At 40.1% G+C, this 23,843-nt stretch overlaps 1 protein-coding gene across 1 annotated transcript in view; it reads left to right on the forward strand.

Annotated features, from left to right (window-relative positions):
- The first annotated feature begins 282 nt into the window (after window positions 1-282).
- The window catches only part of PRTG (protogenin), a 171,943-nt gene continuing 148,382 nt past the window's right edge, over window positions 283-23,843 (forward strand). Inside the window, exons 1-2 of the mRNA XM_066387996.1 lie at window positions 283-373; window positions 2,538-2,840. Coding sequence (XP_066244093.1) covers window positions 283-373; window positions 2,538-2,840 — 394 coding nt within the window. The remainder of the gene's footprint in view (window positions 374-2,537; window positions 2,841-23,843) is intronic.

Genomic DNA, 23,843 nt, shown 5'->3' on the forward strand with positions numbered 1-23,843 from the left:
GGCGGTGCTGTCCACTCCGCCGCCCCCGCCCCCTCCAGCCGCCTCCTCACTCCGCCCCTGAGGCCGGACTCTCGGGTCCCCCGCCTCCTGCGAGCGGGTGTCCGTGCACCGGCCTCACCGCGACACAGAGAGAGACTAGGGCCGGCTGCGCCACGCCGGTACCCGAGGGGCGAGCCCAGGCTGAGCGCGTCCCGCCGCAGCGCGGGGAGCCGTGGAGGCGGGGGCTGGGGGCGGACAGCGGCTGCGGGGCGGCGGGGGAGCATGCCCGCGCAGCCCCGCTGAATGGCGCCTTCTCTGCGACCCCTCGCCCGGCCGCGGCCGCCAGGGATGCTGCTGCTCCGCGCGCTCCTGCTGCTCCTCGGCTCAGTTCCAGGTGGGCGCGTTTTCTCCTGCGCTTCGGCGCCTGTGGGGCGGGAGCCAGCGCGAGTGGGCTGGGGAGAGAGAACGGGCTGGGGTGCGTGTTTGGGGGGCGGCCAGGTCCTTGCGGTGGCGCTGACCACGGGTCCTCGTCTCCTCCCTGCAGCCAGTCGGGAGCGGCTGCTGGAGGCGCGAGTGGCCCGCGGGAGCCTCTCCCAGCGCACACGCCTCCTCGCAGCACTCCCGCTGGCCGCGAGCTGCAGGGCTGGGCTCCCGCTGTCCACTCTCGCCCCTTCCTCCTCGCGCTATTGTCCGCTCTCCGACTGTGTCTTTGCCTTTGCAGCCAGTCCGGGCCCTGCGCCGCCCGCCCGCCGAGGCTGCCGCGGCCGCACGTGGCTTTATTTATATTGTTTCCTTAGTGGCAGACTCGCCACGCAGGGGGCGCCGGGGTTCCGCGAGACTTTCCTAGTTTGCAGTGGGGACTCCCCCACGTTTTAGGGCGGAGGAGAGAGTAGGTGAATTCAGCGCCCAGGTCAGCACCCCTAATGCTCCCACTTTTCTGGATCCGGATGGAGCGAGGGGGCGGGGGTTGTAATTGCGAAGAGAAGAGAAGTGGGTTGGAAGTTACGTGGGCGATTGTGGCCCGGAGGAATTATAGGTACCCGAACTTGAGAAGGAAGGCGTCGAAGTAGAATTTATTTCTCGCAGCCAGGTATTCTGGAGCAGGGCCTGAGGTGTATACAAATCTAAAGAGTCTTCCAAACTCCAGGTTAGGCGTGCGCAAACTTGGATGAACTAATTTTTCTTTTGCGTCCGTGTTGATTTATCCTCGCAGAGATACACAATGTAAAGTGGGTGGGGTGGTTAGGGGTAGGAGGGGTGGGTGTTCAGGCGAATGGGTTGTTTTATTTATTTACAGGTTACAAACCCCGGACTTTCTTTTTTTCAGAAGGAGTTAGTTTCTGTTAGCATGAGAAAAGGATCAAAGTCAGATCTGACTCGGAAACACAATGGGCGCCTTCCGGAGTGGTCCTCACAGCGCGGGGCTGTTAGGGTCGCTCGCGTCGCCCTGGGCATCCATTAGGAGTCATCAGCCCGGGCGTGGGAGCATGACTAGTGTCTGAGGTTACCGAGGACCTGCCTTGCTGAGAGACAGAGACCAATCCCGGGGATTTGAAAGAATGGGTTTAAAACAGAAGGAAGATGAAACGTTCCCTCCAAAACCCTAACGCCCTGCTTGGCCCCAGTCAATATGCAAGACTTTAGCTGGCCTTTGCGCTAAATCCAAGAGGTGACAGGGTGGTCATCGGATCCTGGAGGGGACCGGGGTCGATGTGTATACTTAGGATAAAGCCTTTCCTCTACTCTGATAAAAAGTGTGGTTGATTAAGCAATCTCCTATCCCTATTAGACAGTAAGGACCAATTAGTCACGCATTTTTTTCCAACAGTTGGCAGTTCTAAAAAAATGAAATAAAAATTTCCTAATCCAATCACCCACTGAGTACAAGCAGCAAGAGTTACCAACTTTTCAAAGTCAACTGTTTGTCCTTTAAATATATACCTGACTCTGCAGTAATTAAGTAAATGGGTCTCTTTCCAGGAGAGGAGACAGAGTCCTTGCTGTTAGAGGACAGATGGAAAAATGCAAACTTGAGGGAAGATATGAAAATGCAAACTTGTAATTTGTCACAAAAAGATAAATGCTCTTCTCAAAGGAGTAGGTGCCAGGGCTCCAAAAACACTTCAAGGGACAAGGAAATAAACTTGCTTGTTCACAGAGTTGGAGTTTTGCTAATGATTTCTTGTAAAATTAGACTTTTACGACTTACTCTGTTCAAGATCTTTTTGACGAGCTTGTAAACGTAACAAACAGCTTGTGCTCATGAGTTTTCCTGATGATTTTGAAACTCTAGCAAGAAACTTGAGAACAATTCTTACAAGGCATAGAAGTTATTGAAATCTTCCCTATGTTTTTAGTGTAGGTGTTGTAAAAGGTGATATTTCTGATTGGTTGAAACGGTCTGCTGAAACTTAGATTGGTTTATTAAGGTGCTTGTAAGTTAACTAATATGGTTTGTTAAACTTTGTCTTATTGCACCCAGAATATGTGTTTTACAATTGTGTGTTACGATTTTATACCTATAATTTTGGATATACCTTTCCCCTTTTTCCTTATAGGAGTGTGGTGCTTTAGCGAACTGTTTTTTATAAGAGAACCACAGGATGTAACTGTCACAAGAAAGGACCCAGTCATGTTAGATTGCCAGGCTCATGGAGAAATTCCTATTAAGGTCACATGGTTGAAAAATGGAGCAAAAGTGTCTGAAAGTAAACGGATCCAGGTTCTGTCTAACGGCTCTTTATACATGAGTGAGGTGGAAGGCAAGCGAGGAGAGCAGTCTGATGAAGGATTTTATCAGTGCTTGGCAATGAACAAATATGGAGCCATTCTTAGTCAAAAAGCTCATCTTACCTTATCAAGTAAGTGCTTAAGTTCTTGATTGTTTTATTACATTTTTCATTGCTACATTCTGATGATTTCTTGACTGGTTTATATATGCTAACCCTAAAATCATACAAACATTTGGGAATTTTCTGGGAGATATTCTTGATGCCAACAAAAGGCATGCAGAAAAATCTAAGAAAAAAATGTAAATTCAAATGAATGAGAACAAAAGTCACATTGGGTTTAGTATACCAAAACCCTATACAAGCAGCTTTATATGTATTTAGGTGTTTCATACGGTGAGAGGAGTTGAGTGTAAAACTTTGGCTAACACAACAACAGTGGTTCTAAAAAGCTCATCTTTTGTAAAACAGTAATTAAAACTTAAAAATTACAAGCAAATCCTTCTGCTTTGTAAATGGCCCTTGAGTGTTAAATCTTCCTTATAGCCCAACCTTCCATTTCTCTGACTGCTGTAAGATCACCCATGTTGCTTTTAATTGTAAGAGAGGGCATTGGTCAGTAACTCTGAAGCCTTTGAAGTATTCCTAGTCTTTTCCTGCTGAGAGAGAAAGAGATTAAGGCCATTTCCATATTATGCTTAATGGACTTAAACCAGATCTGCCCACTTTTTTTTTTTTTTTTTCCAGTTGTCATAAAGTTCGCTGTCTAATGATTTCCTTTGTATTAACAACCCCATCAGATCAACCGTTTGTCCAGGTGATCCATTGCTTGGTGCCTGGCCTGATGCGTGTTGGGTGTAAAGCTAGGCCTTGGGTAGCTGGGTACTCCCTCTTTCTGCGAAGGCTTTCTACCCCTCAGGTGCTCAAACTCTGCAGCGCAGCACGCAGCATTATCATAGGCAATTTCAGTCTTTTTTAAAAAAAGACCCACACAACTGTATATCTTAAAAATGGTTTTACGTCTATGCTAGTTACATGCTTTTGTTGACCCATAAAAGATAGATTCTGCACTATACCTACAAATTGATCATTTAAAACAGTGGTAGTCAACCTGGTCCCTACCGCCCACTAGTGGGCGTTCCAGCTTTCATGGTGGGTGGTAGCGGAGCAACCAAAGTATAAATAAAAAGATAGATTTAACTATAGTAAGTTGTTTTATAAAGATTTATTCTGCCAAACGTAGCGAAAATCCGACATAAAGTACTTGGTAAGTAATTATTATTATATGCTTTAACTTGCTGTAACTGCTTTATAAATTTTATAAAGTAAAGTTACTTCCCTACTTTATAAATCGCCATTACTGTGGAACCGGTGGGCGGTTAGAAAATTTTACTACTAACAGAGATACAAAAGTGGGCGGTAGGTATAAAAAGGTTGACTACCCCTGATTTAAAAGATGAACAATAGAAAGAGGGAGCTCTTGAGATAAAGGCATAATCTTTAGAAAATAGTTTCTTCAGTCTACACAGTTGAAATTTAGGAAGCTATTGGCAGAGGTTTCTGAGGTGATTTTATTTTAACAGCCAATGGCCATATTTATGTCACCCTTATTATTAGTAATTTATTTTATTTATACAATAATGATTAATTTTAGAAAGTAAATCGCAAGTAAAGATATTTTTATATTGAAATGTCAGAAAAGTAGAGGTTTCCAATTTTAGCCCCGCCACCCAAGAATACCATAAACCTGAGAGAATTTCTAAACTTTTTTTTTTTTTTTTTTGCTGTAATCATTGGCCCATAATTAATTTTGTTGTTGCTGCTGAGTAATGGTTTTTCTGTGCAGTATTCTTTACAGGAAAGCATGCTTCTTTTTTTGTTGTTCTGTTCTGTTCATTTGATTTTTATCTAAGTAGAATTGTTTTAGAGAGTTGTAATTTTTCCACTTTTTCAATTTTAAGAAATCTTGTGTTTTCACACCCAGAAATGGTAACTGGTGTTACCCTGCTGGAGAGGAAAAGGGCAGGAGGAAAAGGTGGAGGGGGTGCGGGGTGGAATGGCCCTGGAGAAGATGAGGCATTTGTCACGACCACAGGTTATTTCCAGGACCTCCTAGGAAGCCCGACAGAATTCAGGGGTCCCCAGAAAGTACACAAAGCTTTAAGATGTCATAGTCTGAACAGTGTAACAAATGTTAGTATTGGCTTTATGAGTATTTTTAGATTTTTGTATCTTTATGAAAATTAGTAATAAATATTTAATTAGATGTGAATCATTTTGAAGGTTCCTGTGAAGTATTTTTCATACTATAAGAATCAAAAACTTTCCAGTGAAACTAGATAGAACATTGCTTTGCTCTGAAATATCAACTGCAGTCCCATACAGGGACCACACTTTTCGTATACATACATTTTATTTAACTGTGAGGAGGTATTGAGCTTTAAAAAAATGCATTCAGTATTATAGATTTTAAATAAATGCATAGTGGCGTTAGATTTTTCATTAGAAATAAGAGATTTCTTAGAGATTCTGAACTCATAATGTTTGTTCTGATATCTAAGAAGCAATGTTGAATGATGTAGGCTCAAATGACGTTTTCCTGTGTTTGGTGTAAAGATATAATACATATTAAACAGGAAGAGAATAGGCTTTAAGTGGACATTCTGTGTTTTTTTTTATATATATATAAGCTAGTTCTCTCCTCATTATTGATAGCAGCGGGGTGCAAGTATGTTCTTTTTATTTTCTGGTCCAATATTCTGTCAGCAAGCATATCTTTTGGTACAGAAGTGTGATAATACAGCACCTGGAAATCTAAAACTTTAATCTGGGCAAGTTTTAGATTTTTAACCCAGGCAATCAAGTCTTGGTTTCTAAACTTAGGAACTAGAAGCTGAAAGTTGCACTCTAGGCAAGAATTCCATTATTCATGTGTAAATTAGGAATTCACAGGGTTAAAAGGTTAGAAACTGGCCAGGATGAGGTTTACCCTTGTGATAAAGAGCAGATGACCCTCATTCATTGGCCCAAGCTTTCATGTAGCTCTTCTGCAAAGTTAGTTATTGCCACGAATTGTTCTTGAGGAATGCAGAAATTCAAATGTGAACAGGCCTTTCCTTAAGTGTCACTATGGAGCCTTATCTCCGAAGCACATCAGAGCCTGCTTTAGGGACAAGGTTCCTCCCCAAAGGCCTGGAGGCTTTGCTTTCCTGTTGTTCATCCAAGCACAAAAGAATTTGTCTATCCTCGTTTTTTTCTAAGGCATCCCATTTTAAAAGGAAAGTATAGGGTTAAAGTAATATTTAGCTTTTCTAAAAAAGGTAATCCTTTTTATTGATAGCTGTTTTACATTTTCATGTAATTGGAATAGAAAGGGGAGTGATGTGGGTGGCCCTTTTTCTAGTTGTATAGGATAGTAAGAACAGAAGATTAAACCGTTTCCTGTAAATTTCAATATTTTAAACTTTTGGCAAATCACGTTTTCACTTTCATGGGTGCTAAGACTTCACTATGTAAATAAATTTCAGGAGTAAGAAATAATCTGTGGATATCTTGACGTTTCTTGCATTCTTAATGTTGAAATAAGGAAGATAAATTTCATAGGAAAGCATTAGTGTGGTAAAACGGGCTCGTATTTCAACAAGTTTAAATTAAGATAAGAGACAGTTGAGAGAAGTAGAGGAGGAGGCGGGCTGTGTTCTGTGATGTGTAAAAGACTGGCTGTAGCTAGTGATTGAACAGGAAGCTGGTTGTTTATTTCCTTTCCATAAAAGGTGGAAATTGAAGTCTGAGGGTAGAGGGAAAGAGAACAGAAAGCTGGCTTATATCTCACAGGATTTTCAGGACTGTTCACTTGTATAAAAATTAATTTTTAAGTGAATATTTGTAGCTGGAGGACCATAGGAATTACAACCTTATGATGGACTGAAATTTTGGGGTTAGTTTTTTCATTCATAAAATTGTTTGGGGGGGGGTTTCGTTTCTATAGCTTTACGTTGCAATAGTTGTTTCCTTTAAAAAGATGTTGATTGTTTTCCATGAATAAAATGTATGTCACTCAATTTAAATGAAGATTAAATTTGAGGTATTTTTTGATGGGATTAATGAAGAACTGGTCTGTGAGTATGGTTTCTGTCTTAAAGAGTAATACGGTATACAAATTGTAGGCTAAAGTTAATCTTGAAACGTGGAGTTAAAATAGATTGAAAACATTTAAAGAGTCATATTTAGAAGAAAAGAGGCTGAGTAGTGTGTTGAAAAGAGAAAAATAAAAACTATGAGACTGTTAGCCTAAATTTTGAGGTTTTTAAAATTGATTTTAGAGAGAGAGAGGGAAGGGGGAGAGAGAGAAGGAGAGAAACATCGATTTATTGCTGCACTGGTTTATGCATTCATTGATTACTTATTGTATGTGCCCTGACTAGAAATCCAACCTGCTACCGTGGCATATCAGAATGATGCTCCAACCAATTAATACCCAGCCAGGGCTAATTTTGAGTTTTATTAATGACCCTGGACCCAAGATTTTGCTACCTTGTCACTTTTTTTTGGAGATTTGTAGGTACTGTTAGAGACAGTCTTACCTGTGTACATGTTCACTTCAAACCACACTGTTAACAGTTACCTGCCCTAATTCAAGAGTGCTAACACAAAAGTAAAAGTCATATGATTTTGGAAAAATAAGACAACAGGTATTTAGAAAGATCAATCTGGCAACTTGTAGGTAGGGTTCAGATGATGCTTTCTGGATCCCAAAAGAAGTATCTTTAAAGAGAGGGGGGTATGGTTCAGAAGTATATATTTAACTTAAAAATTAACCATCCTGGCCCTGGCTGGTTGGCTCAGTGGTAGAGTATAAGCCTGGTATGTGGAAGTCCCAGGTTTGACTCCAAGTCAGAGCACACAGGAGAAACAACTATCTGCTTCTCTATCCCTCCCCCTTTTCTCTCTCTCTTCCTCTTCCGCAGCCATGGCTTGAATGGTTCGAGCAAGTTGGTCCCGGGTGCTGAGGATGGCTCAGTGGCCTCCCCTCAGATGCTGCAATAGCTCAGTTGCCAAGCAACAGAGCAGCGGCCCCAGATGGGCAGCACGTCACCCTGTAGGGGGCTTGCCAGGTGGATCCTGGTTGGGGTAGATGCAGGAGTCTATCTCTCAGCCTCCCCGCCTCTCAGTTAAAGAAAAAATTTTGACCATCCTAAAAATGCATAAGTTAACTCAGGGAAGTAAAAGCACTTACAGTTCTACAGTCTTATTTACAATGACTATGGTTCTTGGGGTCTGCTTAAAAGGTTTATCAGGTACCTGATATTCACTGGGTAACGGAAGCAGTTTTTTCTACTTTTCAGTTGATTAGTGAGAATCATTTCTCATCTTCAGAAATGTGTAACACTATCTCACTGTTTTTCAGTTGTTGGAAGTTTTATTTTTTAACAATGCAGGATCCACTGAGAGGAAGAACTATAGTTTGTTTCAAGATGTATATAAATGTGTTTGTTTATTTTGTTTCTGTTCAGCTTCATTTTAATGGAATTTTGAAAGGGTATTTGGCATGTCCCTGATTATTCTAGAGAAAAGATTTCACTCACAGCAGTTGTTTGTCCAGGGATTTATTGTCATTGCTCCTGAATTTAACAGCTGGGGGCCTATTGATGAAGTCCAGAACAATTTTTAAAAATGGCAGAGAACAAATCTTTTAACCAGGGTTTTAGGTTTTAAGGAGCTTTTCAATTAATAGTAACTTGTCCATATTGGAGCAGGCCAGAAAAGTCCAGATTTCCTCAAAATGATAAAATTATAGAATACTTAATATATTTGGACATATTAAGAGATTTGCACAATAGCTTATTTTTCATATGTGATCCTGGCATATAATGGTGAGTGATTTCCTGAAGCATCAGTAACTTTCCTATAAGAAGCTTACAGACTATTCAAAGGATTTGATGGTACCATGGGGCTACAGTTATTGCTTCAAACTACATTATTTCCAAGGTAAATGTAATGACAAGGAATCAGTCCCACCTTGATTATGGTTAATTCTGCTGAGTTTTTTTGGTGACACTCAGAATAATTTGTAATCTTCACGTTAGGTATTCTTGTTTAATGTGATAATCCTCATTACCTGTTGAGAAGATTTGCTCCTATTTAAAAATCACTGGAGGTACTGGCCAGATGGCTCAGTAAATAGAGCATTGTTCCAGAGCCAAGGTCATGGTTTTGATCCCCAGTCAGGGCACATATGAGAGGCAACCAATGAATGTACAACTAAATGAAACAACTAAGTGGAACAACAACTTGATTCTTTTCTCTCTCCCTCTCCCGCCCCCTCCCCCTTCCCTCCTGCCCTCCCTCCCCCTCCCCCTTCCCTCCTGCCCTCCCTCCCCCTCCCCCTTCCCGCCCTCCCTCCCACCCTCCCTCCCCCTTCTTTCCCCCTCTCCCACCCCTCCCCCTCCTCCTCCCCTCCCTCTCCCTCTCCCTTTCTCCCCCTCTCTCAAATCAATGGAAAAATTAAAAAATATAAATAAATAAAAATAAAAACCATTGGAATACTTATAGGCCCCTAGCTTTTACTTCCTGGTTAAAGGCTAACAACACCTTTTATTTGCCAGTTATTAGCAGCCAAAATACTCTTCAAAATCATTTGTTAGACACTGAAAGAAGGGTAGAAAAAATTGCTATTGTTACTGGGACAAGAACTTATCAATGTGTCAACCTCTATGGCTCTGTTTTTTACAATATAGAAATATTTATTATGCAAAAGCATCAAACTCAAGTACAAATAATCACTTATTTGTATACAGTCATACACAAAAGGACATGCATTCAATGTCACTTACCTAATTCATTTTCTTTCTCCATTTCCAACTTAGGCATTAGTCTATCTTCTACAAAAAACTCTGCAGAAACACTCAGCTCTGGTTAGGATTTTAGTAGTTGTCTGCGATACTGTGAACACCAGGGTGACCGAATGGGGTTTTCTGGGGGTGGGAGGGAGTTGGAAAAAAGAAATCACCCCAAAAAACTAAAATGAGCATTATAATACAGGAAGGGAAAAAAACAAGATTGCACGATCAATATGGCTAACCTGATAACTCTCATTTATCAGATTTTTTAGGATATTATGGTCAGTTAGTACTAACATACTCTAGAAATTTCACAATTTATGGGAATGTTTCTAGGAAAGAAAAACGTGGCTTAGTTTGCTGAGATAAATAACTTTCTACTAGACATGGATGTAGATATTTGCTTACAATTCAGTGGTATTTACATGCTTACCTGTAGCCTCATTGGTAAGCTCCAGTTTCTCAGGAATTTGAAGACATTTGATGGAAGAGGTGCTTATAACTGAGGCAGAAGACCCAAAGAACCCAGAGGAGGGTGTGGCCTCGCCACTGTCTTCAGTAGTTGGGCTGAAAGAATTGTGAATGAGTCGATCCTCATGGGTAAAATATATGTCAACTTCTTTGTTATAATTTTATTTGATATTTAATAGTCTTATTTTCAAAGGCCATTATTTTCCTGAAACGGAAAGAGATTTAGCCCTGGTTGGGTGCTCAGTTGGTTAGAGCACCATCCTGATAAAACAAGGTTGTGGGTTCCATCTCTGATCAAGGCATGTACAAGAATCAATCAGTGAATGTGGAACAACAAATTGATGTTTCTCTCTCCCTTTCTCTCTCTCTAAAAAAATTAAAAAGAAAGGAAAGAGATTCATAATCAGAATTTAGGCAACTTTACCCTGGTTGAAAAGTAATACCTAGCATTAAATTTCTGAGTTTATGCTTTATTTACCTAATCTATAGTAAATGCCTATTCTATATCTATTCAAAACTACTAATTAAACTGACTAAGACACCAGCTTTCTTCCTATTTATCCCTTCTCTGAACTTTTTACTTTGCAATAAGAAAGAGTCAAGAAAGAAAAAGGGACAGCAATTAACAAATGTGATAAAAAATTTGTTGGAAAAAAAAGTTTGAAAATGCAGTTTAAAAGCGCAAATAGAATATTTCTCAAGCTGGCATAAGTTTGTTTAAATTAACCAACTTTTTGTTTTGTTTTGTTTTGTTTATATTAGCTAACTTTTATATATGGATAGATAATAAGGCTTAGTCTCTGGCTCCCTATGCCATTCCTCATATCTATTCTTTGTTCACTTCCACTTGTCTATCAAAAGATACTTTTAAAAACTATACCTAGGCCCTGGCCAGTTAGCTCAGTTGGTTAAGAGTGTCGTCTTGAAATGACAAGGTTGTGAATTTGATCGCTGGTCAGGGCACACACAGGAAGCAAACGAAGAATGCATGACTGAGTGGAACAACAAATGAATGCTTCCCTCCACCTCCCCTCTCTCTGCCTTTCTCTCTCTGTCTTTCTAAAAGTCAATAAAAATCAAGCCCTGGCCAGATAGCTCAGTTGGTTAAAGCGTCGTCTGGGAGAGCAGAGGTTGCCAGTTCGATTCCCCAGTCAGGGCACATAAAGGAGCAGCTCAGTGCTTCTCAATCTCTCTCTCTCTCTCTCTCTCTCTCTCTCTCTCTCTGTCTCTCTCTCCCCCCTCTCCCAGCCTCTCACAACAAAACAACTACACCTCTAGTTACCTAACTGAAATTAGTATCAGGTTATTCTGTCATTATTTTAAACTTAATATATATTAAAAGGAAAACTAAATGCTTCCTCTCTCCCAATCAGGCAGACATTATAATCCTCCTGGGCCTTTAATCTCATAACCATCCAAATACAGTTTTCTAACCCTCATATTCGAATCAATTACTAAATTTCATTGACACTTCATCTGGGGGACCCCTACTGTCACGGAAAACACTTAGCATACTACCTGAAGGTAATAGGGGCTCGATAATCAATTGCTATAACTGATAAGCAAACACAAAAAGCAAGCACTTAAGCAACCTGGTTTGTGCAACCTGTAATCACCAATCACCTCAGCTTCTTGATGCTGAGAGTTGGATTGAAAATAGTGCCACAAGCAGTCTGTTGGTCCTCAGAGGTCTTCATGTCTAGATCCTCTTCCTGCAACAGTCTCTCGGGATCAGAAGGGAGATCATTCAAGGATATTATCTCATGAAAAGGAGTGGATACAAAACGAGCTGCTCTAGCAATGTCACAAGTGTCTTCTGTGTTAGGACAAAGAGTTTCATTCCTGAAACCTGTGATAATAGCATCCTCACTCAAGGGCTCAATTCCTGTAAATTCATCCTGAAATAAAAACCATGTGAAGTTTAGCTGAAATCATTCAATAAACATAGAGATGCCCTATCTTTTTTACTTAGACATACATTAGCTAAGTGATTTTCAACACGGTACAGAAGTATGCTGCCCACAAGAATTAGGGGATATTTCAGAATGAATATGAAGCTATGAAATATCCCCTAATTTTTGTGAGCAATGTAGCATATCAGAATCTCTAAGGAAAGACAATTTAATAAAGCACATCATAACACTGAAGGAAAAGGGTTTATATCATGAAAACAGCCAACTACATTTCATCAAAAATACACTGTGAGGATTCTCCACACAAGGACAATAGTTTTTTTCCCAACCAATGTCAGCAAAGAACTAGAGGACTGATCCCATTTTTGTTCTTGTTTTGGCCTAGCAAATGTTCTGATAATCTGCTATCCTCCTAGCTTTTAAGTCATCTTCTTCTATGACAAATACTTAATTTTTATTTTATTTTTTAAAGGTAATTCCAATCATGGTAGAAAATATGGAAAACAAAATATAAAGTATAAAAAGAAAAATATTAGGGACTGGCCAGTTGGACATCCAGTCGGCCTGGCGTGCAGACGTCCCAAGTCTGATCCCTGGTCAGAGCACACATGAGAAGTGACCATCTGCTTCTGGTCCTCTCCCTCTCCCCCCTCTCCTTCTTCTCCTCTTGCAGCCAGTGGCTCGAGTGGTTTGTGCATTGTCCCCAGGCGCTGAGGACATCTCAGCTAATTCGAGCATCGGCTCCAGACGGGTTCCCAGGTGGATCCCGGTCAGAGCACATGCGGGAGTCTCTCTTTTATCTCTCTCTCTCTCTCTCTCTCTCTCTCTCACACACACACACACATACACACACACACACACACACACACACACACACTAAAATATGCCTTTGTCTTTAAAAGTAATACATATATATATATATAGTTTTAAAAAGTCAACTAGTTTAAAAGGATATATAGTGAAAAACTCTCCCTCCTGCACTTGACTGCCCATCTCCACTTCAATTACCACTCCCCAGAAGCAACTGCTGTTGCCATATATATATATATATGGCAGGCTACATAAACAAGCATATTCTATGCATTAAAAAAAGGTACTGTAAAACAAGTGAAATATATGCTAGTACAGTTGACCCTTGAACAACATAGGGGTTAAGGGAGCCAAGCCCTCCCCCTACACAGTTGAAATTTAGTGGTTAACTTTTGACTCCTACAAAACTTAACTTATAAATTGTCCCTCGGTATCATGGGGGATTGGTTCCAGGAGCCCCCGCCAGGTGCTCAAGTCCTGTATGTAAAATGGCATAGGACAATGCATTCACTTGGCTCTCCCCATCCACAGATCCCCAGCCACAAGTGAAAAATAGCTTTGGTTGAATCTGTGGATGTGAAACCTGGGGATATGGAGGACCAACTGTATATTGAAAAAAAAAAAATCCACATATAAGTAGACCTGTGCAGTTCAAACCTGTGTTGTTCAAAGGTCAACTGATATACTATTCTTTCTCATTATATTTTTAGCATATTTTCTGTGCTATTAAAAATCCTTTACAAACAATATGGCCACAATGTGGGTCTATCAGAAGTCAACAAACTTTTTTATTGTTATTCCCTGTTTTTTACTACTATAAAAGTATTTTAAATATCTTTGTACATTTAAATCTTTAGGGCTATTTTAGTTTCTTAGGAGTAATTCCTAAAAGAATTATCAGGTCAAAAGGTTATGAACAGTAAGGTTCCGTATACATATTGCCCAGCCGCCCTCAGAGAGATCGCACTGCTTATACCTTCTCCTGCAGTGTACAAAAGTGCCTATTTCATTTAACCCTTGCGAATATTAGATGTTAGCTTTCTAGATTATCAATTTGACATATACTTTAAATTCCTGAAAACATTAATAAGTAGAGGTGAGAGGTATATCTAGAAGTAATAAATGTGGCTAAAATTTATAAGATTAAAGTAAAATTCAGATATCTATAGTCTAAGAATACATTTTATGCAAATACTACCTAGGGCCCTTTAGATATTTGAAATATGATTTTTAGGGAGAAAAATTCTGATAGGTATATATCAATAAAATTCAAGTAAAAGATTGAAAACCAAAAAACGAGATTAAGATGGACTCCTTTGATAATTCAGCCCATCCCTGAACAGCCGAGTCTAGAACCACTACCTCCCAATCCAGGCTAGCTATTCATTACATTCTCTGGTGCTTTCCTCAGGAATATAGTATATAATTACTCTTCTATGCTGTTACTTTTCACAGCAGTCAGTGGACTATCAAAATTATACATATATTAAACACCCCACATACTTGGACTTCATCTCTGGAAATTTCCAGTAAGTACAGCGGGAATGGATAGGAGTGCTTGTAGTCCTAAATGGCTCCCTAGGCTCTTCTTGGTGGCTGGGAATTTTCTATATTTTGATCTAGGTGGACAGTGAATGGATATTCACACATATAAAAACTCATCTAAGCTGTACAATTAATATTTTCACAGTTTACTATTTATAAAATATACATTAATAAAGAAGTAAACAGGGAAAAACACATGTTTAAAAAGGTTTTCCCAAGTGACACTTTCTCTAAGATTTGATGAAGAACACTGCTTTAAATCATTATAGCACTCTGCATCGTCTCTTAAGTCTTCAGATTAAACATATTCCATTCTCTTCTACCTCAAGACAAGTTTCCAGGTGCTGGTTTGAAGAGAGGAATGATTTTCTTTTTAAAAACTTCAATGAAGGCCCTAGCCGGTGGGCTCAGTGGTGGAGCGTTGGCCTGGCATGCAGAAGTCCCGGGTTCGATTCCCGGCCAGGGCACACAGGAGAAGTGCCCATCTGCTTCTCCACCCCTCCCCCTCTCCTTCCTCTCTGTCTCTTTCTTCCCCTCCCGCAGCCAAGGCTCCATTGGAGCAGGGATGGCCCGGGCGCTGGGGATGGCTCCTTGGCCTCTGCCCCAGACGCTGGGGTGGCTCTGGTTGCAACAGAGCGACGCCCCGGAGGGGCAGAGCGTCGCCCCCTGGTGGGCGTGCCGGGTGGATCCCGGTCGGGTGCATGCGGGAGTCTGACTGTCTCTCCCCGTTTCCAGCTTCAGAAAAATACAAAACAAAAAAAAAAAACAAAACAAAAAAACTTCAATGAAATGTCAATGACAAAAGTTATTTACTTTGACCTGAATGTTTACATGAGGCCTTTTTACCCTAAATCTTACCATGTCACTAATCCATAGTGGTTAAAACAGAATATTGCTGAAGTGAAATGGTTAGTCCACCTAACTTTTCCATTGCCACAAAAAACATTTTTTAAAAAAGAACAAAGAATCTTTGTGATGTTAGTTTAAAAAAAAGTACTAAATGCTTTTAAGAAAGTAATTTTTCCCCCACTTTAACAAATTGAGATAAAGTCCACATACCAAAAAATTCACCACGTTAAAGTGTATATTTCTGTGGTTTTTAGCATATTTACGAGGTTGTACAATCATCACGAACTCCAGAACATTTTCATCCCTCCCCCCCAAAAAAAACCTATACCCATTAGCAGCTGCTCTCTAGCTCCTCTAATCTCTAATCCCTTGGAAATCCCTAATCTAGTTTCTGTTTTCATGGATTTGCCTATTCTGTTCATTTCATATAAATAGAATCATATAACATGTGGTCTTTTGTATTTAGTTTCATTCACTTCGCAAAGTGTTTTCAAGGTTCAGTACCTCTTTTATATGCCTGAATAATATTTCACTGCATGGATATAAAACATTTTATTTATCCATGTATCAGTTAATGGACGTTGGGTTGTTCCCCCTTTCTGGCCATTAGGAATAATGCTATGAATACTCATGTACAAGTGTTTTGTGTGATCATACATTTTTAATTCTCTCGAATATAAACCAGATATTTCTGGTCATGTGGTTACTTTATGTTTAACATTTTGAGGAACTGTCCAACTGTTTCTTAAGTGGCTGCACCATTTTACATTCCTACCAGCAATGTATAAGGGTTCTAATTTCTCAATATCCTCAATACTACTTGGTATTTTCTGTCTTTTTTGTGTGTGACAGAGATAGACAGAGACAGAGAGATGGACAGATAAGGACAGATAGGAAGGGAGAGAGATGAGAAGCATCAATTCTTCATTGCAGCTCCTTTGTCACCTTAATTGTTCATTGATTGCTTTCTCATAGGTGCCATGGGGGACTCCAGCAGGGAGAGTGACCCCTTGCTCAAGCCAGCGACCTTGGGCTCAAACCAGCAACCATGAGGTCATGTCTATAATCCTGTGCTCAAGCCAGCAACCCTGTGCTCAAGCTGATGAGCCCACGCTCAAGCTGGGTGAGCACACGCTCAAGCCGGTGACCTCGGGGTTTCAAACCTGAGTCGTCAGCTTCCCAGTTTGACGTTTTATCCACTCTGCCACAACCTGGTCAGGCTATTTTCTGTCTTTTTTATTATAGTGCCTGTGAAGTAGTATCCCACTGTGGTTTTGATTTGCATTCTTTGATGGTTAATGACGTTAAGCATCTTTTTATGTGCCTATTTTAAGTCAGTAATTTTCATTTGAACCCTAAACATTTTTGAGATTTGAATGAAACAATCCACTAGTCCCTTTATATTAATTTAGGAATACTGTTCCTTACTCAAACATCTGGAGACACTTCCTCATCTGAGGTGATGCTGTCGGAAGTTTTGAGAACTGCAAGGGGCCTTCGTGGACTGAAACCCATGATGGATCTGCAGGAAGACTGGAAAAAGACATTCTGTTTAGCAAATTTTTTTCTATTTACATAGATAACAGTAACCTCTCATTTATAAAAATGGAAGACATTATTTAAGTGTCAAAACAAAAAACCTCAAACTTGATATTCTTTTTTTCTGAAAGAAGAAACTCATCAAAAATGGAGAACGGTATACTGGGACCTATAGAAAAAAAGACTAGATTTATACTCTTAAGAGTAAATTCTTCAAGACAACTAGATCAATTAATATTTTGCATTGTTTTAAAATAGAAAAGGAATGTTTGTTTTTAATAATTTCAAACATATAAAAGTAAAGATCATTAAATGATAACTAAGCATGGGTGCTCTTATCTTTATCCCCACCCCCACTCCCCAATTAAACCCAACTCCAAATTATTTTGATGCAAATCCAGGACTTATCATTTCATCTATAAATATTTCAGTATGTATTTCTATGAGAGGTTCTTTTAAAAAACATACTCTCAAAACATGATCATAATTCTAGAATTAACAATTTCTGAATATCAAACATCCAGTCAGAAGTTTCTTATTTTACCAAAATTTTCTTAGAAAGTTTGAACTGGAGGCCCTGGCCGGTTGGCTCAGCGGTAGAGCGTCGGCCTAGCGTGCGGAGGACCCGGGTTCGATTCCTGGCCAGGGCACACAGGAGAAGTGCCTATTTGCTTCTCCACCCCTCCGCCGCGCCTTCCTCTCTGTCTCTCTCTTCCCCTCCTGCAGCCAAGGCTCCATTGGAGCAAAGATGGCCCAGGCACTAGGGATGGCTCCTTGGCCTCTGCCCCAGGCGCTAGAGTGGCTCTGGTCGCAACATGGCGACGCCCAGGATGGGCAGAGCACCGCCCCCTGGTGGGCAGAGCGTCGCCCCTGGTGGGCGTGCCGGGTGGATCCCGGTCGGGCGCATGCGGGAGTCTGTCTGACTGTCTCTCCCTGTTTCCAGCTTCAGAAAAAAAAAAAAAAAAAAAAGAAAGTTTGAACTGGAAATATAAAGTAAGATTCATGTGACCAGTTAAAATGCCTCTTAAATCACTTTTATTCCATAAAATTTTTTAAAGTGATTTTTTGTTAAAATTTCAGTAATATGGGGTTATTTGCCCTGTAATGCTGAAATTTTTTTTTTTTTGCCAATTACATTCTTCTGTGTGGTTTAACTTGTTCCTCCAAGTTTTATTTCCTATAAATTGCTGGTTAGAATTAGAGGTCTAATCAGATTCGATTTAGTTATAAAAAAAACCTAACACTTATGGTGGATATTCATATTTTTACCATGTTAACATGTTTCTAAATGGAAAGGAGAACAAATTTGAATATATAATAGCCTTAGTTTTAAGCTATTTTTCTTTGTTCCAAAATCCACTTTCTACTCTCGGTTGCTGTATACTATAGATATGCTTAGCTTAGTGTGCAGTACCTAACGTGGAAGATTATTTGGTAGTTAGTATAAATTTAAATTTACATTTAAATCAAATATTTCAAAACACTGGGGAATCGTACAAAAATGCTTTTCCAAATGTCTATCTTTTCTTGAATCATATGTTTATAACTGAATTTCATGATTGAAACATACAATAATAATGGTAGTACCCTCTCTGCCTATTTCAACTTCGTTTACTCTATATAATTAAGAAAAAACGTTTATCATTTGTTACATAATATGTGGTTATCAGCAAGTTCTTCATGGTATTGTCAAACAGAACTCACCTTTCGAATGAGGTTGTTCTTGCCAAAGATTTTGTGCAAGTGAAGTTTCGCTGAAAAGAAACTTGTATTAATGCATACGCTTTAGTACCCACAGAAAGAATTAATTTTTAAAGGTCCAACAGGCTTTTTTATTCAATATAACTTTAAGATAAAGAAGATATTCTAGTATTGTCAATCCAAATTCTTTAAAAAGATGGAACCTTCTTCAATCATTAAAATTGTCGTAGAAGTTTGTTTGATAATAGATGTTAAGTTACGTTAAGAGCAAATTGCTCAAAAAAATTAGGGATATTTTAAAATGAATATGAAGTGATAAAATAAAAGAAGCATTTGATTTTTTTTTTTATTAAACAAGAACATCAGAAAAGCAAACGACAAGTCAAAGAAAGTTGTTTGATTATGTAAATGAGATGCAAAACCAACTTTTATTTCATTGGTGAAAATGCACCATACAAAAGGCTGAAAGTACTGGAGTATCTGCATGTTTTCTGATCCCCTAAGTTTTTTGAGCAGTGTAGTAAACTTATTTTTATAAAACATATAAGGAGATACCAGTGTTAATAGTAGTCATCTCTTGGTGGCAGAAAAAAACATCAGTAGCCTGTCCTTTCTCATCAGCATCAAAGTTTATGTTGTGACAGAGACTTGCAAAAATCATCTTTTTTTAAAAAAGATTTTATTCATTTTAGAGAGAAAGAGAAGGGGAGGGAGGAGCAGGAAGCATCAACTCCCATATGTGCTTTCCCCAGGCAAGCCCAGAGTTTCGAACAGGAACCAGTGACCTCAGCGTTCCAGGTTGACGCTTTATCCACTGTTCCACCACAGGTCAGACAATCATATCTTGATTCTAAAGAAGTCAAGGATACTTCAAGTCACTAGAAGTCAAAGGGTGGTTCTAAATGCCCTCCCATAAGCACCGTCCTTTGCACCAGTGTGGTCCTACCTGGCGGCACAAGAGTTTACTGGCCAAACAGAATTGGACAGTCATTCCTGGTATTTCCTGAGACTCAGAAGCAATTCGCAGTTCAGTGGTCTCCTTTGTAGGCATCTTTTCTTCTTGCTATTTGCATTAAAGTAAACAAAATTGATTTGTCCCCCCATCTAGAAAATGCTACCTATTTTCAGTCTTTGGTTCCAAAATTAGCTTTATCATTCCTTTCCCCTAGATATCCACTAACAAGATAAAATATCTGTTCCACAAAAGTTACTTCCAATAATTTATGTTTTTAGTATAAACTGGTACTGTTTGTATTCAACTGAGCAGTGCCAAGCATATACTGAATTTCTTCAGTGAACTCCATTTTAACGGATAATGACTAGCATAAAGAGCTAATGTTAAAGATTAAAAAATGGTTTAGAGAGAATTAAGAAGTCAAATTGTGTCACATGCCACAAATTCCATTTGAAATCACCTGTTAAATTACTTTCCTGCTCAACTTTGCTGCTATTAATAGTTAAGAAACTGGAGAGAACGCTAAATGGGAGTTGAGAGAACTTTTACCTTCTATGCTTTTACACTGTTTAAATTTGTTTCAATACGCTTTAGTTTTACAAATTAAAAAAAGGAGAAATAACCTGATCACCCGCTTCTTCTCCATCTCTTCAATTTGTTTCTGCATTTCTACTCTTTTTTCTGCACTGGTCAGTAGCTCAGCTAGAAACAATAAACTTGGCTGAGGCATGTACTCCTCATAGCAATTTATTCTATCATAAACGATCTTTGGGTCTTATGTCCTCAACATATATGCTAATATTACAGATGAGAATGTTATAAGTGGTGCAAAATCCTCAACTTAAAGTCTCTTATTTGTTCAGTCAATAAAAAATAGTATCTACTATATGTCAAGCACTTAATTTAAGAACATTTAAGTTTCAGTGTTGCAGAATACAAAGTCCTTGGTCCTGTGATGCTAACATTTAATTTGGGGGTGACAAACATAAGCACACACAAATTAACAAGAAAATTAGTGTTAAAAATAAAGTAAAACGCCCTGGCCAGCTGGCTCAGAGGTAGAGTGTCAGCCCAGCGTGTAAAAGTCCCTGGTTCAATTCTCAACCAGGGCACACAGAAGTGCCCATCTGCTTCTCCACCCCTCCCCCTCTCCTTCCTCTCTCTCTCTTCCCCTGCTGCAGCCAAGGCTCCATTGGAGCAAAGTTGGCCTGGGCTCTGAGAATGGCTGCATGGCCTTCGCCTCAGGTGCTAGAATGGCTCCAGTTGCAATGGAGCATTGCCCCAGAGGGGCTGAGCATCGCCCCCTAGTGGGCATGCCGGTTGGATCCCGGTCAGGCACATGCAGGAGTCTGTCTCTCTGCCTCTCCACTTCTCACTTCAGAAAAATATAAATAAATAAATAAATAAATAAAGTAAAACAAGTAATGTGAGAATGTGTGACTGGGTAGGGGGATGGAGATCAAGAGCTACTTAAGAGAAGTGGTGAGGGAAGATCATTCTAAGAAAGAGACATTATAAAGCAATAACCTGAATGACGAGGGGCCTATCATATACCAATCTAGGGAAAGACTGGAGGCAAGGGACTAGCTGTCACAAAAGGCTTAATGCAGGAAGAAGATCATTTTGCTCAAGGATTCGAATGAAGGCCAGCATGGTATGTAGCATAGTAAGAGGAAGATAAGTAAAAGTTGAGGTTGGAGAGGTGGGCAGAGGCCAAGTCATGTGGGAGTCAAGAGTCTATACTACATTCTAACACAATGAAAAACATTGGAGAATTTTAAGTAAAGAAGTGACATGATGCCTGACCAAGCGGTGGCACAGCAGATAGAGCATCAAACCCCAGGTTTGAAACTCCGAGGTTGCCAGCTTCAGCATGGAGTCAGACACGACCCCATGGTCGCTGGCTTGAGCAATGGGTCACTGGCTTTGCTATAGACACTCCCCTGCCCTCCCCATCAAGGCATGTATGAGAAAGCAAACAACTAAAGTGCTGCAACTGTGGGCTGGTGCTGCTTATTTCCTTTCCTGTCTATCCTTGTCCCTTTCTCTATACAAAAAAACCCAAAAAACAAAATGGATTGTAGTAAGGCCAGAATGACTAGAAAAGCCTAGTTGCCATAGTGTAGCTAAAAGCTTATGGTTTGGATTAAAGTAATAATGGGAATGATGATATATGAAAGATTTGAAAAATTTGGGGATGGTAAAGTTAAAGGGCTTATTCATTAGTTGTGGGGAATGATAAGAGTGATCAAAAATGATTTCTGAATTTTTTTTGGCTTGAGTGAACAGAGTGCATGATGATATCTTTCATTGAGATGGAGGGCAAAAAAGAAATACATTAAGAGTATCTTTCTATGATGGTGAGAATGATTTAGGAAAAAGGCTAGAGGGGGAAGAAAAAAAAGTCACTGCTTTGATAGGAACAGAAAAATGTTAATTTTAACAGAAAGAATACTAGTGTGCATAGATACAGATTATAGATATGGTAGATGTGGGAGAAAATGGAGTTACACATATATTCATGTTTCTCCTACTTTCCCAATGAAGTTTGAAGCAAGATCATAGCTAAGGAGGGGAGCAATGTACAAGATTTGAAAATATGAAGAAAATTAAGTTAGTTGTTTAGCAGAAAGAAGAAATTCACCTACTGGGAAACTAGTAAGACTGCTAGGTGCTGGTGAATGCCAATTTGAGATCTTTGGTCATGAATTTAAAGTGTTATCAGTATAGACAGCTGCATTTTTCTCCAGCTATATTTAAACGTGTGTGTGTGTGTGTGTGTGTGTGTGTGTGTGTGTGTGTCAGAGACAGAGAGGGACAGATAGGGACAAACAGGAAGAGAGAGAAATTAGAAGCATCAATTCTTCATTGCGGCACTTTAGTTGTTCATTGACTGCTTTCTCATCTGTGCCTTGACTAGGGGGCTCCTGCCGAGCCAGTGACCCATTGCTTAAGCCAGTGATGTTGGGCTCAAGCCAGCAACATTGGCTTCAAGCTAGCAACCTTTAGACTCAAGCCAGCGACCATGGTGTTATGTCTTTGGTATCATGCTCAAGCCAGCAACCCCACGCTCAAGCTGGTGAGCCCACACTCAAGCCTACGTGTTTTGAAACTGGGTCCTCTGCATCTGAGGCCAAGATTCTGGCCACTGCACCACAGCCTGGTCCGGCGAAGATAATGTCTTTTTTTTTTTTTAATTCAGTGAGATGAAGGGAGGCAGAGACAGAGTCCTGCATGCGCCCTGACCAGGATCCACCCAGAAAGCCCACTAGGGGGGTGATGCTCCGACCATCTGGGGCAGTTGCTTCATTGCTAAGCAACCAAGCTCTTCTTAGCGCCTGAGGCGGAGGCCATAGAGCCACCCTCAGTGCCTGGGGCCAACTTGCTCCAGTCGAGCCATGGCTGCCGGAGGAGACAGAGAGAGAGAGAGAGAGAGAGAGAGAGAGAAATAGGGAGAGAGAAGCAAAGGGGAGGGGTGGAGAAGCGAATGGGTGCTTCTGTGTGACCTGACCAGGAATTGGACCTGGGGCATCCACACGCCAGGCCAACCAGCCAGAGCCAATAATGTCTTTAAGAAACAATACAAACAAGTATCATCTAAGTGACTGCAGTGTGACTCAGTATGTTAACCAAATAAGCCCCAGGAGATAGTCCAGGTAGAGTATAAAAATTCAAGTGAAATATTTCAGGCAATACAAGGAAAGGACTTAATGGGGAGGCATGGCATGTACATTTATGCATGTCAGGGATCACAGCTGTCTGCCTGTTGCATTGGTGACTTGAACTGTTCCTATAGTTCAGAGCTTCTTTTCCTCCTTTACTTTTGAGCCCAGACTTAGTTGCTTAATTTTTTCCCCTAGAGGTCTCATAGAATGCAGCATTGGGAATTCAGCTTAAACAAAGAAAACAGCAGAAATCATAGAAGCACCACATAACTATATAAACAATGGGGTAATTTTCCTCAGACTTAATATATTAACCCAACCTTCCGACAACTAAGTTATTTTGACAAAATTGAACTAGATCAATACACATACCTTCCCTTTGCTTTTTTAATTTCTTCTGGAAAACTGCAGCCCGGATCTCTTCAAAGGAGAACTCCCCTTCCCCTGAATAAATCTTCTCCTTGCAGTACATCACCTTCTCTTTCTTCTCTTCAGACGCTTGTTGATGGCTCTGAACTCTTTGCAGCGGATCACCTTCTTCCTTTTCAGGTTTTCTTGTGCTTAGAATATGGCTTATACTGGGGTCAATTTTACATAGCATCCTAGAGGAAGCAAAATAATTATCATTCACCATACAGGTCAAATGTGTTATTTTTTACACGTTTTAACAAAACACAGCAACAATATTAGCAGCAAGACTATATGTGATTGATTTCAAAAAACAAAAACAAGTAAGGTTGAGAAGAAAAAAACCCTAAAAAATAATTTACATAGGTCATCAACAATTATGTTCTAAGTACTACTCTGTTATGATGAGGAAGGAAATTAGACATAAGTTAGGGTCATCA

Source organism: Saccopteryx leptura, chromosome 6 (genome assembly GCF_036850995.1).
Source record: "Saccopteryx leptura isolate mSacLep1 chromosome 6, mSacLep1_pri_phased_curated, whole genome shotgun sequence".
Taxonomy (NCBI): Eukaryota; Metazoa; Chordata; class Mammalia; order Chiroptera; family Emballonuridae; genus Saccopteryx; species Saccopteryx leptura.